General features: G+C 37.7%; 1 protein-coding gene across 1 annotated transcript in view; it reads left to right on the forward strand.

Moving 5' to 3' along the window:
* LOC139146264 (uncharacterized) overlaps positions 1 to 13,139 on the forward strand; it is a 28,158-nt gene extending 15,019 nt beyond the window's left edge. The window contains exons 14-35 of the mRNA XM_070717670.1: positions 1,272 to 1,443; positions 2,106 to 2,392; positions 3,511 to 3,711; positions 4,445 to 4,571; positions 4,832 to 5,018; positions 5,184 to 5,402; positions 5,549 to 5,735; positions 6,098 to 6,294; positions 6,761 to 6,992; positions 7,330 to 7,536; positions 7,774 to 7,879; positions 8,160 to 8,276; positions 8,520 to 8,663; positions 9,033 to 9,178; positions 9,635 to 9,757; positions 10,093 to 10,231; positions 10,471 to 10,657; positions 10,917 to 11,128; positions 11,417 to 11,529; positions 12,040 to 12,168; positions 12,379 to 12,600; positions 12,993 to 13,139. Coding sequence (XP_070573771.1) covers positions 1,272 to 1,443; positions 2,106 to 2,392; positions 3,511 to 3,711; positions 4,445 to 4,571; positions 4,832 to 5,018; positions 5,184 to 5,402; positions 5,549 to 5,735; positions 6,098 to 6,294; positions 6,761 to 6,992; positions 7,330 to 7,536; positions 7,774 to 7,879; positions 8,160 to 8,276; positions 8,520 to 8,663; positions 9,033 to 9,178; positions 9,635 to 9,757; positions 10,093 to 10,231; positions 10,471 to 10,657; positions 10,917 to 11,128; positions 11,417 to 11,529; positions 12,040 to 12,168; positions 12,379 to 12,600; positions 12,993 to 13,139 — 3,801 coding nt within the window. The remainder of the gene's footprint in view (positions 1 to 1,271; positions 1,444 to 2,105; positions 2,393 to 3,510; positions 3,712 to 4,444; positions 4,572 to 4,831; positions 5,019 to 5,183; positions 5,403 to 5,548; positions 5,736 to 6,097; positions 6,295 to 6,760; positions 6,993 to 7,329; positions 7,537 to 7,773; positions 7,880 to 8,159; positions 8,277 to 8,519; positions 8,664 to 9,032; positions 9,179 to 9,634; positions 9,758 to 10,092; positions 10,232 to 10,470; positions 10,658 to 10,916; positions 11,129 to 11,416; positions 11,530 to 12,039; positions 12,169 to 12,378; positions 12,601 to 12,992) is intronic.
* Positions 13,140 to 13,810: the final 671 nt, after the last annotated feature.

A 13,810-nucleotide genomic window follows, 5' to 3' on the forward strand; every position in this document is an offset into this window, starting at 1 on the left:
GGTCATTCGTCGAAGAACGATAAATTTCATTCATCACATAAAAATTACGTAAACTCCCTATCGGAAACAAACTTGCAGAGTATAGTAGTGTTGTAGATAGCGAAGACATCAGCTATCAGCCCGATGGAGCCGGCGCCTGAACTGTGCAGAATAGCGCTGTGATTGTATTATCGAAAGTTAGCTCAGACAACAGACTAACAGAGTTTCCGCCGAGTGACAAAATTTGGAGGTATCTACGGGCAAGATATGTGTCACTGCAAACATCAAAGTCCGTAGTACGTCAATAATAACGACCTAGACCGGGATTGACGAGTTGACATCGGCGGAGACCGGTGAAGGCCGCAGTCCGTAGTGGCCGGGTACGTAGTCCGGGTCACTGTGAGTACCAACGAAGTGATCGCCAAGATCGTAAGTCTGTGATATTTTGAAAGCTACGGCATCTCCTAGAATAGTTCTTATTCTACTTTTTCGATCTGGTTGTTGCCTTGCCTTCCCTTCATAAATATGTATGAAAATATTCTAAATAAATCAGATTACTATGGCTGCCAGGCGCAAGCGCAGTGAAGCCTCCCTACCAGCTACCAGCCCGATGCTGACTTCCTTTGGCGTCGATACAGCGAGAAACAATGATTGACAAGTTCATGAATGTCGGTTGGTAATGATGGCAATCTGTGTATCAAAATTTCAACCTGATCGCCGGGATTTTATGAATAAAAGTACCCGGTCAATATTTGCATATCTCCAGGGTGATGGGCCGTTTTACTCATTAAAATGAAAGTAATCCCGGGAAATAAAACACAGATCGCACCGATATTTTTACAATCTTCGACAATAATTTTGATCCATCCACATCAAACGAAAAATTAGGCTGTTCATGTGATAAATATAAAACCCCTGCCATGGATCTTTTCTCTGTTTGACGTCATCGTATACTCGTGTATGCTTTGCGCAACTTCTCGCCTTCGGCTCGAAGTTATACAGTTCCGTGAATAACACTCGTATACGATGACGTCACGGAGAAAAATATCACTGGATTATATATAATAACGATGTAGAGAGTTTCCATAGTAGAAGCAAAACGTGATGGAATTGTCAAACAGCTGCAGCATAATAAAGAAACTGAATATCTCTCACTGTTTTATGAGAGAATGATCACAGACTTTGAATGTATTTTCGGACAAACAATTGCGATGACGACATGCAAATCAAAAATGAAATTTCTCAGAACTCGGAAGTGTCATTTGTTTTTCTGGGTTGTTTATACTAATTAGTTCTTAGGGCCTTTGGTTGTCGAAGTGACGCCCCCTGAGTTCGATGGTGAAATCACGGTAACATTAGAAGACGATGATCACGGAAACAGTTACCTAGTTGCCCGTTGGAGCCAAGACGCTTTTTATGATGACGATGATTTAGATCCATTGGAAGATTATCAAGTTGCCGTAGGTAGGTCAATCTAATGCTTCAGTTCTTTTGTACCTCAAGAACAACTACTTAGTCTATGAAAAACAACAGATTTGTGCAATGGCGAGTTCACTGTCATATGACATGACATCCAAATATAGGTGCAATACAAAGCATAACCTTACGCCCTTGAAAACTTTGGGGACTACAGCATAATGTCTTACGTGATGTTAGTAGTTCTTACAAATGCCCGTTATGGTATAGTATCATGCGGCAAGCTGTTATTATCTGCTGTCAGTCTGAAAAAGGCGAAGGGTTTTGTCGATTTTTCAGAGTACGACGAACATTATAAATTTGAGAAATAACTTATTATCGTGTCATCGCACTCATGAGGGGTGTCACTTCGACAACTAAAGGCCCTAAGAACTAACTTATATAACTTATAACATATTTCTGAGAACACATTTTCCCCAAAGAGGTTTGAAAATATTAAAAATCTCAATATTATTCATTATGATGGAAATTGGTACACCTGAATTATTTTGTATCAGTCCTTTTTGTATTAGGTTGAATTTCGCTTTGACTACAGGGTACGTCAATCTGCGCGGAACAGGGATTCATAGCTTCCAAAACACATTTGATCAAGTGGGGGACTATGTTATGGACGTTGACTTGTTTAATGTCATTCCTCACACACATATTAGGTGAAATCCAGGGTGATTCATGGATAATGCCATATGTACCCGTATCAACTCTTGAAATCGACATTTGTGAAGTAACAGTCCCTCCAAGCTGCGTGGCCGTACCGACGGATATGTTAGATTGGCATCTGCACGGCGAACAAACCTATTACATTTCATTCAAAGTCACCAATGTGGCTGGCCTTAGCGTGGTTGCATCATCACTTCCGTACAGACACATTGTTTTGTTACCGAGAGAAGGGGTTGTATATGACATCACTTTACCGGATGAAGCTGGAGTTTCATTCAAGGTAAGGGAATTAGCATGCCTGCTAAGCTAAGATGGTAAAAACAACATTATTGAACACGATTGGAACAAATTTGGGATAATTGGATGACAGAGTAATGTCGATTTAATCTACAAAAGGAATCTCATCTGCTTTTCTTTTTACATTAAACACTATGAGTATTATGCAATATTGCAACATTCAGCTTTTGAGAAATTTGAAAGACATGAAAATCCAATTATCCCAAATTTGTTCCAATCGTGTTATTCGAACGATCTGTTCTCACACTTTGACACTATATCATCGCTCAAGTTTTTAAAGTACATTTTCGTTTGATGAATACTGATTGGCGCATTCGCGTACTTATTATTTGACGAACGCGCAGTCGCGTAATAGCAAAGGCCAACGACACTCTTCAAAGTGAATCGGGTTTGTTTACTTCCCAGTCGGTGACAATACTGTAAAATAGACCCGAAGCACAATTTGACGTTGTTATTCAAACTGCTGCTGAGCGAAAACGTAATGCTGTAAGAGGCAAAACAGCAGGAACTTTCGCATAGAACTTGTTGTGGATGAATATGGACAACATTTCTGGAACTGAAATGACATAAATACAGTGCTTTCTACGGCAAAATACAATAACTTAAATCGTGGCAAGTATTGAAGGGACGTCCGGAAGATAATCTCAAAAACCAGTGGCTTTGATGGAATGCTCACTCTTCCATATTCCATCTTACCCCTTTAGAGTGTGGGATCCAATTATTCTCTTTGTGTGACGAGCGTATAGTTCTCAAAAAAACTCAATGCAGGGACAACCACGAATATACCATGAATCCAGGAAGACTTAGTACGTTTCTCTTTTGTTACGTAAAACCCGCTTTATTCTGACTGTCAAGTGTCAATTTTCTTGGTTATGTATTTTTGGGATTTACTTGACAAGTATTCGTTACAGTAACTGCAAATGAAACCTGATTCGAACAATTAAGACAATTATAAAATCTGCAGTGACAGGCGATTGCACTGTTTTTATAATTGCAAGATGTCGACACAATGCCTTTCGCCTAGATATATTATTAATAATGTTTGAATCGCTATGCAAATGTAAAAGCATTTATTTGAACATATCATGTTTCATCTTGTAGAATTTTGAAGATATCGACTTCCAGACGAGCGTAACAGATTTCCACTGTTGGTGGACGGGATTCTCCCATCCTCACCAGGGTGTTCAATACCGAGTGGCGCTTGGAAGTCTCCCAGGCTCAGACAACGTTGTCAATTTTACTGATGTAGATTCATCAGTATCAACGTATTCCTTCCAAGGACTAACACTGAACGTTTACCAAGTAAGTCAGACAGGATGGATAGATAGACAGGACAAACAGACAGACAGTCGGGAAAGACATGTCACAGTGACAATAGGTCGATTTCAGTCAAATGATAACCATGCAGCCCGCAACGTTATCAACAAGTATCCTATGGGACGCAACGTTCGATATGTGAGGCATGTTGTAAACAACATTCTTAAATGTCTGACACTTATTGACATCAAATAATCTAAAGACTGCGATTTAAGTCATTGACTACAAGATTCTTTTAAAGATTGTTTTTCTTCCGATTCGACATATGTATAGTACAAGACAAAGCGTTCGTAACCATTTAGCCATAGCAAAAATTAGACATAAGGCAGGTGAGTTTACCGTAACATATGCTGCAACAAAGGTCTGGAATGATATACCCACTAACATAAGAGAAATACCTAGTATAATCGCTTTAAACAGGAATATAAAAATTATCTTCAGAACAGTCTCACCAGCCATTAATGTACATTGAATCCTTCGTTTTCATTTTCACAAATATTTCCATTTTCATCGTTTTCCCAGACATGTCGTCACTTTCTTTATGTCACTGATTTTGTAATTAGGGGATTTTTCACGCCCTTTTGGAATGGGCATAAAGCATTTATTTATTATTATTAAAATTGAAAGATGAAATATTTTTATTCTGAAACCAACACCATTTCGCTGGTTTCATCATTAAGAGGGCTGTTGATATTGCTCTTTTGTCATTACTTTTTAGAGATATTTTGTGACTGTAGAAGCAGAGAGTGAGCTTGGGTCGGTGTCTGTAAGTTCAGACGGAGTCATGGTAATATCTGACGGAGATTCCCTGACAAATGCTCACGTATATGATGGTCAGTCGTGTGGTAAGCAAATAGGACAGTATATGAGAGTCCGATTGCAAAGATGAATGCTGTCATGCAAATCATATTGAAAATAACAAGTACGATAATACGAGGAGCTCGATCTTCATACGTTTTCTACAAATATGTGTATACGGCGAGAAAAAAAGTGAAATTCTTAAAGACCGTTGCGTCATTAATTTAATCACACTTGACACAAAACAAAACTTATTGTAACTATTTGATAAGATTCATTATCCTTATTTAGCATTTTCTATTCATAGGTTCAAATGACACTGCTATTGGTGACAGTATTCATCATGACTACGATAAAAGGAAATCATGTTTAGATGACATAAATTTCCAGGCCTCAGTCACCACGGTCAACGCTCATTGGACTGTCCCCGAGAACATGACTGATTATATCACTGAATTGAAATGGGCTTTACAAAGTGAGCTTATTCAAAACAGGTGAGAAGTCTAAAACGACAGTAAGATACCTGACACTGCTCATTTTCGAGACCCCATTCATTTTTTTTTTTCTTATCTGTCGAGCACGTAGGAGTCATCAGTTTATAGTTTTAGTAACGTGTTTGGAAGTAATAATAATAATATTCACTAATTTTGAATTTCAAGCACTGTGAAAATGTGGGATTTTGTCGTCGAGTACATGCCTGTGTATGGAGAGAGTGACATCCCGGTAACGGGTATGACGTTGCGACCAGGCGGCAAATACCGATCAAGCATGAAGTTTTGTCATCCAGCTGGATGTTTTAAACCTATTGTCAGCAGTGGATTCTGGGTAACCCCATACCAACCGATACCTTTTGGAATCGATGAAGTCATTTATGATGGGTGAGGTTATGGATGACTCTTTATAGCAGAACTTTTAATTTTTTGATTAATAAATATATTTGTAGATTATGTATGCCGCCGAGATTTTAATATATTTTGAATAATATTTATCGATGTTTTAAGTGTGCTTGAATTATATTCTTTAGTGCCCTGCGAGATCTGAGTTTTACCTGGAAATCTTTCCAGCAAGAAGAGTTAGATGAGGAGATTACGGAAGATGCAATCGATTACTATGAATGGAGCATTAATGTCATGACAGCTGATGAAGACACACAGGACGGCCATCTGATATTACCATGGCAACGGATTGATTCAACGCATATGTCAGGTCAAGTACGGCAATAATTTATCACATGTTACTTCGGGACACTGCTTTTAATTAGCAATTGCAGTATTGGAAAACAGGCACTGATAAATAACCGCACAATAATCACACACCCCTAACAAAGCGTCAATATGAATTTCTTCACTTGAACTTAATGAATTAATTAATCATTTTCCGTGAACTTTTTATGCGGTCTGACCTTGGCAGAATTACATGTAAAAGACAGTGTTTTATAAATACCTAATTAACAAAAAGACTTTTAATGTCAATAAAAATTATTATTATTATTATGTTACTCCATTGCTCTACACACATGACCTGTAGTCAAACTTATCCTTTCTATCTATATAATTCCATGACCATTTAATAGTTACAGTACACCACAATGCTCGCGGTAGAACTTGACTTCAGCGATTGTCTTCGACTTGGATTGCGTGGATACAACAAAGCTGGACTCAGCTCTACAATCTACAAAGAGATAAAAGATTGCAATGTGATTGGTCACATCACAAAGAACATCATTATCGATGCTGTAGGAGAATACGACGATGGCATTGAGGATGTCAGGTATTCATTATTCATTAATTTGCCAAACATTAAGTATTCTATGTTGTCCAAACGGACTGAAATGCCGTTAATTATAATCACTATATCATTACTGCTTTCGTTGAAGTTGATACTGCTTCCGCCGCTACAATCATACTATCATCATCATCGTCATCATCATCATCGTGTCTCTTATGAGCCCCAGAAATTATTGTTTTTATCATCTCATTTTTATTCCTTTTCAAATCGATAATCATTATGGCCATCGAAGTTTCGAACTCTAATAACAAAATAATAATATTGTAGAAATTAAGAATCTGGATCATTTGACCTGCATTAATGCGAGTCCATGGTCCAGATTTATACTTTTTTATATTGTTACTACCTGTATTGCTGACAATCTTACGAAAGTAAAGCATGCGAACCGAAAACAGTTATTATATACATATTTAGTAGCAATTCCATCACGTGATTGTAATTTTTAAAGAGATGTGGAACTCTCAGAAGATTCAGAATGGAAAAATTCAGATGCGGAGTACACTCGTTCAAAGCACAAGCTTTCTGCAGTGTGGCCAAACCTTGGACATGGAAATTTCAGCTGGAAGGTCATCTCTGATCAAACTTTGGACCGTTACGCATATCAGAAACCGGTGCAACAAATCGTTTACGATTCTTACGAATGCTCTTCGCCAGATGTTGAGGCCTGTGGTGAAACAAATGTGAGTGAACAATTTTGTGTTTCTACTAACAGTACCAATATTTGTCAGAAAGTTAGGCGCTTTGTTTGCCGTGCTGTTAGGTTTTCTGAGAAAATTAAGACAACAAACATAGAGTTAACACTATCACAAATAAAAGCTTTTTTATTTTTCAAAAAAATTTAAAACATGAGCTTATGTTAATACTCTTTTGCTTTTTGTCTTTGTTTGTTTTTTGCCTTGCTGACTGGTAGGTTTTGTTTTTTTAAATCCTAGAACGGCAAACTATGAATTTTTAAATTGTCTTATCATACTCAAGAAACAAATTGTCATCAAAGTTCTGCTTTTCCCTTTCTTACAGTCGCAGTACGTTAATGTCGATGGCCTTCAACTTGAACATGGCTGGCGTTACTACATCTGCATGCATGCTAATGAAACAGTGATGTATGATGGCAACTTTGAAGTTATCCTACCGGAAGTGTCAGCCTGTTCGGATGGAATCGTTGCTGATCATACGCCACCCACTGTTGGTACAGTGAGAATTGGCAGAGAGGGTCAGCAATATCAGGTTATTAAAACTTTCTTTTTATTTGTATACGAATTACGTTAGTATCTTAAAGTCTTTAAAATTTGGAAAGACTGGAGTTCAGCATATTGTATACAGTGTCCTGCATTTGTGAAACTAAAGAATACTGTGTGAACAAACATAGGGACGTGTATTCTAAATGGTTATCACTCTAAAGGCCTGTTTGCTACATTGCTTCGTCATACGTTTTAACTTCACATTCCCTTTTCACATCTGTAGACGTCTAGTTCGTCACTCATCGTTCACTGGGAAGGATTCTACGATGTTGAGGAACACGGAAGGACATCTCACGGCACCGGAATTAAGAAATACGAAATCGCAATAGGTACGATATTGCCTCAGCGCAGGTTAAATAAACGTTGTTCAAAGAGTAAATAGTGATGATATAAAATTCTGCAGAAATAATGGCGTATTTTGTAGATTTTGTTCCCTAAAAAATACACACATCGCGGGCCAGTCACTATTTTTTATGTAATTGTCAACGCGTTTGTAATACCAATGTATAGACTAATGGTTTTGAACACCAGGGTCTATGCTAGATTTGAGTATAGATACTGGTTACTAGTTTAAATCCGATAGAAAGATTATTGAATTTTCTTTAACAGGCTCATTTCCCGGTGGTGTAGACGTGCAAGATTACCAATCCGTTGGAATACTGAACTGGGTTGTTGTTACCGGTCTTAATCTTCAAGGAGGTCTGACATACTATGCCGCTGCCAGAGGTTTGTGTGATATAGGCAATATATTGCGGCCTTTGAATTGATTACTTCCATCTAAATTTACGTATCTGCCATAAGGAAGCACATATAGAGAAATATGAGATTTTCTATATGTTCTGGTCAGCATATGAAGATATAAATCAATGTTCATCTGATAGCATGCCAAATAATTGAGATTTAAGATTCAGTTAAAAGATGCATTTAATTAAAAAAAAATTAACTGATTATTAACAATTTATTCCGTAGCTACGGACTACGTTGGGTTGACATCTCAAGCTGTTTCTGTGGGCGTTACAATTGACGTCACTCCACCGATGACGTCAGACAGATCAATAGACTTTGGCGGTCACTTCCTTACCTCCACGTCATCCATAGCGGCAACGTGGAATGGTTTGTTTACTGATGACGAAAGCGGTATGCATTGTCACAATACTGAAACTTTGAATGACTTTTGATTAAATAAGACAAAGAATAAAGTGGTCAAAAACAATTATGAATATTAACATGACAAATGTGTCAATGAAATGCAAGGGAATAGAATGAAAAAGGGGAGGAAATGTCGGCCGTGTACTTAAATTTTGCTTCAATTAATGGAAGTCTGTAGTGACCAAGGATTGTCGAATGTGTTATTGTCTAAATCTGAAGATTACTGAAATAACAAGAAAAAAGGCCAGTGAATTATTTGTACCAATAGCGGCATAGACTGTCACACAAATTACTATCATGAGACATAAATTTCAAATTTTACAACACTTTAAGGTATTGCTGAGTACGAATGGTGTGTTGGCTCAAACCCTTTGAATTCAGACGTTTATCCATGTACAACTACTGAAAAACAGCCAAGCATCCAATCAGATGAGGATCTTGAACTAATCGAAGGCCATAGTAACTATGTTATGGTCAAGGTATGATGAAAGTACAGTATAATATCCGTTAGATAACAATTGATATTTCAGATGTCGTTGAATAGAACATTGATTTTCGATACAAGTCTTCATTTGTAGCAAGCTATACAATGATCGATTTTTTCGCGCTCAGGCACAAAACAGGAAACTGAAAATGATATTGAATTGAACTGACAGTGAACATTGCGATACACTCAATACTATGAGGTAATTTTTGACATATTTTTTTGAACAGCATAACTTTGAATGCACCCCTATTGCTTTATATTTAGTCCGTACAAGGTGAAAATATATTAGCACTCCACTCTTAAATCAGGTATATCAGCAATGTAGTCAGAGAAATGTGATAAGTAATATGCCTTGACGGTAAGTAGGTAAAATAAAATGTTCTTATAAGGTAACACTTACACAGGTAGTGCGACGTGAAAGATAGTAAAGGTTAATGTGATTTTGCAGGCTTACAATGGAGCGGGGCTTTCGACCGCTGCCGTATCCTGGGGTGTGTTGGTAGATGCATCGCCTCCTCGCGATGGATTCGTCTATGATGGAGATGATAAGAATGTCGATCAAGATTACCAGGTACGGCGTTTCAGTTTGACGAACAACCTTCAAAAAACTTGCTTAAGATAATGTTTTGCGGGAAAAGTCACCTTTGCTGCACAAACTTGAGCACCATCTAGTCTACACCAGATTCATGATATGAAATTGCAAAAGTAAACATTTTCAAATTGTTTTGAAGGTCTGCTACAGCATATTCGTCATGATATCGATGCTCTCAATTTGTTCATCAGTAATTGATATGAGGAGGACACATCCCTCCAACGTCATACGTCGGCAAACCTTTAACAAAACATCTTTTCTCAAATTTTTTAATTTGTATATATAAGTTGATAGATTGTTTGACTTTTCGCCAGACTCACTTGGACTACCTTGCAGTACACTGGGGTGGTTTCTACGATCCGCATTCTTCCATCGCTGGATATTCATTGAAAATTGGAACTTGTTTGAATTGTGACGATGTCATGAAAGGAGATGATGTTGGATTATCTTTAGGTAAAATACGATAAGTGAAAAATCATAGATACTAGTCAAAAGCTTTACCAAACTAACCTTCTATCCCGTGATCGGAAAATATAATGATTCAGCTGTAATGCTTTGTATGCATATCAAAAGTACGAAGGTCTGAGGTATCTGTATCTTTAAGTATTTGTCGCCATGTAGGTATTATTTCTGAAAACATTTACAGATATACCATTTTCTTGAAGACACACCCCTTTTTATTATACTTTTAGAAATGAGATTCTCAAACCTCAACTTGGAACCTGGCATAAGATACTACACAACTGTCACTGCATGTAACGCTGCCGGACTGTGTACGACTGTAACGTCTGATGGTATCATACCAGATAACTCTCCACCCATTGCTGGCAAAGTGTACGACGGAGTGAGTCACGGAGACCAGGCCTTCCAGTCTTCAAGGTAAATACAGGAAAGTGTTCGCTCTTAAGTGTTGAAACCCCCTTCCGAAGGTATTTTTACCGTCGTTGGTCTCTGGTTATCTTTATTCCTGTGTGCCAATGCACAAATCTTTACGTTGCTTTGATAAGGAAAATTCAGCAAGATACAATGGATACAGCAAAATAAGTTCTCGATTCGTATAAAATAATATATGAATGTTAATACATATTTCTATAAGTTTATTTGTAAGTTTATACAATCAACTTTGCTTGATTTCTAGGACATCACTGTCGGCTCACTGGTATAATTTTCACGATCCTCACTCTCAACTGTCACACTACGAACTTCAAGCAGGAACAACACCCGGCGGTAACGATACTTTACCAAGGACTAGATTACATCTGACAGAGAAGGCATTTATATCACAGTTACCAAACCAATTACAAATTGCCACCCCGATTTATGTTACCGTTAGAGCATTCAATAAAGCAGGTATATTCATTTTCCAGTATCCATATATCATTTAATTTAAACGATTGTTTTCGACAACACTGAAAGGGTTTAAACTAAGATTGTGACCATGCAACCGTCCATCCTCCCTGCCATACATAGGTTTAAAGTTGTGTTTCCATAGCTTCTGAGGCAGGTCCTAGGCGGGTCCTCTGAACACGAACGAAGTGATGTGTGAATGCCAGTCTCTGTGTTCCTGAAGCGTAAGTGATTCGCCTACCTCTGATAACTAAACATTTATTGGCAATAAAATGTGTCGTTTATTATTAGGCCTCTTTACTGAACAGTCATCTAATGGGATTATCGTCGACGACACTCCGCCTACCCTGATTAAGAAGCCTAGATGTGATAACACCATGGGATCAATATTTAATGGAACTCAGGTACAACATGTATCGTGACCATACACTTGACTCATCATGAATTATTTTCGAATCATGAATTTCAGTTTTTTCGTTTTTTTATGGTAACATTTCTTATCTGAAAAAAAAATCATGAAGCAGGCAGTCAATAAGTCTAGATGGCTGCTCATATCGATAATTTTAACATTAAATTGTCTCTGGGAAATCTACATGTAACCCATTCCGTATTTATTCAGGTATGGGTTTCACTACTCACGGTATCATGGGAGTTTTACGATCCTGACAGTCCGATAGAAACTCAGCTGCTGTCTCTCTCCACTCATCGCCAGTCTGATATGACTGTTCCGTCTGTGAAGGTAAACATTTCATATTTGTGCAGCAGAAATAGGTACAGCTATTATAAATCGGAAAAAATTACTACTCATGTAAACATGTATAGGTTGCTGTGTGTTTGTATGTAAAGCTTATGAGTGGGCACTTGTGACTTTGTAATTTCCTATTTAACACCAATGTAACTCTAATTATTAACAGGTTCAAGGCAATCTTCACCAGTATACGTTCACCAACCTATCACTGCACGATGGTAACACCTACTTTGTCCACGTGATAGTATGCAATGCAGCTAAACTTTGTACTTCCAGCGATACGGACGATATCCTGGTAAGAATAACTTCTATAATGGCTATGTTTCATTATGTAAACATACGCCTATATTTCCAATAGAAGTTGAAGGTTAATGTACATCATTCTCAACGTTGTAAAGATCACTGCTTTTTCTGCTTGTTTTCTACAGTGTTTTAATTTCAAGATAATAATAAATCCAACAGTTTGTTTGCCAATCTATAAAAAAGCTGCCTGCTGTTTTTTCAGGTTGATTCGAGTCCTCCAACTGTTGGCACATTCGCTGTGGAGACCGACCACGCGGCTGGTTTAACACGTCATCAGGAAGGCTGGATGACGTATCATCAAAGCCAGGGGCAAAACTCGGCAAATGTTAAACTAGCTTGGTTAGGATTTGCCGATATTCACACAGGAATAAGACATTACCATGTTGGTGTAGGCAGTAGATATGCTTCATGTGATGTGACTGGGGTAAGTGAGGCATCAATATATGTGTTTATTTGACACAGAATCTTATGCCTCGAAGTTGCCGAGTTCAATCCACTTCTCTTGTCTTAAGCTTATTTCACCCTTCACTATTTGACGTTGTCGTGTCCATAGAGTTAACGTAATAGGCATTTTCCCGCCTTACATATACTCCGTCTACCAAAGGTACTCAGTTTGGTAAAATATGAAATAAGAATCAGAAAACGACTTGAACTAGCGCATTCTGGCATCACAATAATGTGCATTAGGCGCAGTTTATAGACGAGCTTAAAGTAGCCTAATACCTAATTTAGACCAATCAAGTCGGATATGACAATAGAAACATTCTTTGAAAACAGCAAACACAACTCTTGTGTTCATCGTTTATTTCCATGCAGAATATCACAGTACAAGTCCCTCACTCTAATGGGACTTCCCATTTCGATGAAGGTAGCATACAAACGGCAATTATCGATATCAACAGAGACCTTGTTCCAGGCGAATACATTTACTGTTCACTGTGGGCAGTCAATGAGGTACAGTAAATATTTGGAGACTTTTTAAAATGAATGAACAGGTGAGTTATAGTTTGACGGTTTCACATTCGCTGCTGTAATATAGTAATTTTTCACCGATTAACATTACTCTATTATGTGCACATCGATAAGCAATCAACTAGTTTGATTCCCTGACAATAAAAAACCAATTTTGCATTGTAATGCCCATTACATTATAATCGATGCTTTTCCATAAGATCTTTGAATTGTTTATTGGAACAAAGTTGTCAATTCAAGTTTTTAAACATATCTCTAATATCCACGATCTTTATTATAATGTCATTCAGGTTGGGTTACGGAGCTATGAGGCCCACGAAACATTTGTGGTGACAAAATCTAATGACCACAGCGGAATTCTGTCGTTATTGAGACGATGTGACATACAGACATGTCAAGGTGACTGCACATGCGGACCACAAAATCAACCATGTGACCATACAGGTTTTGAATGCTCTGACGTCACAGGTGGGACTTGTGTCTTCTCTTATGATCATTCATCATTAACGCTCATTTACTATAGTATAAAACAGGGTCAGTCAACACATATACACACGTACAGTACGTACGCCTGTATGTATGTGTTTCTGTCTTGTCTGTCTTTATCTATATGTATATATCTATGTACATGTATCTATACATGTCTGTATGTATGTATGTAT

The sequence above is a fragment of the Ptychodera flava genome, chromosome 12, assembly GCF_041260155.1.
Source record: "Ptychodera flava strain L36383 chromosome 12, AS_Pfla_20210202, whole genome shotgun sequence".
In the NCBI taxonomy this organism is placed as follows: domain Eukaryota; kingdom Metazoa; phylum Hemichordata; class Enteropneusta; family Ptychoderidae; genus Ptychodera; species Ptychodera flava.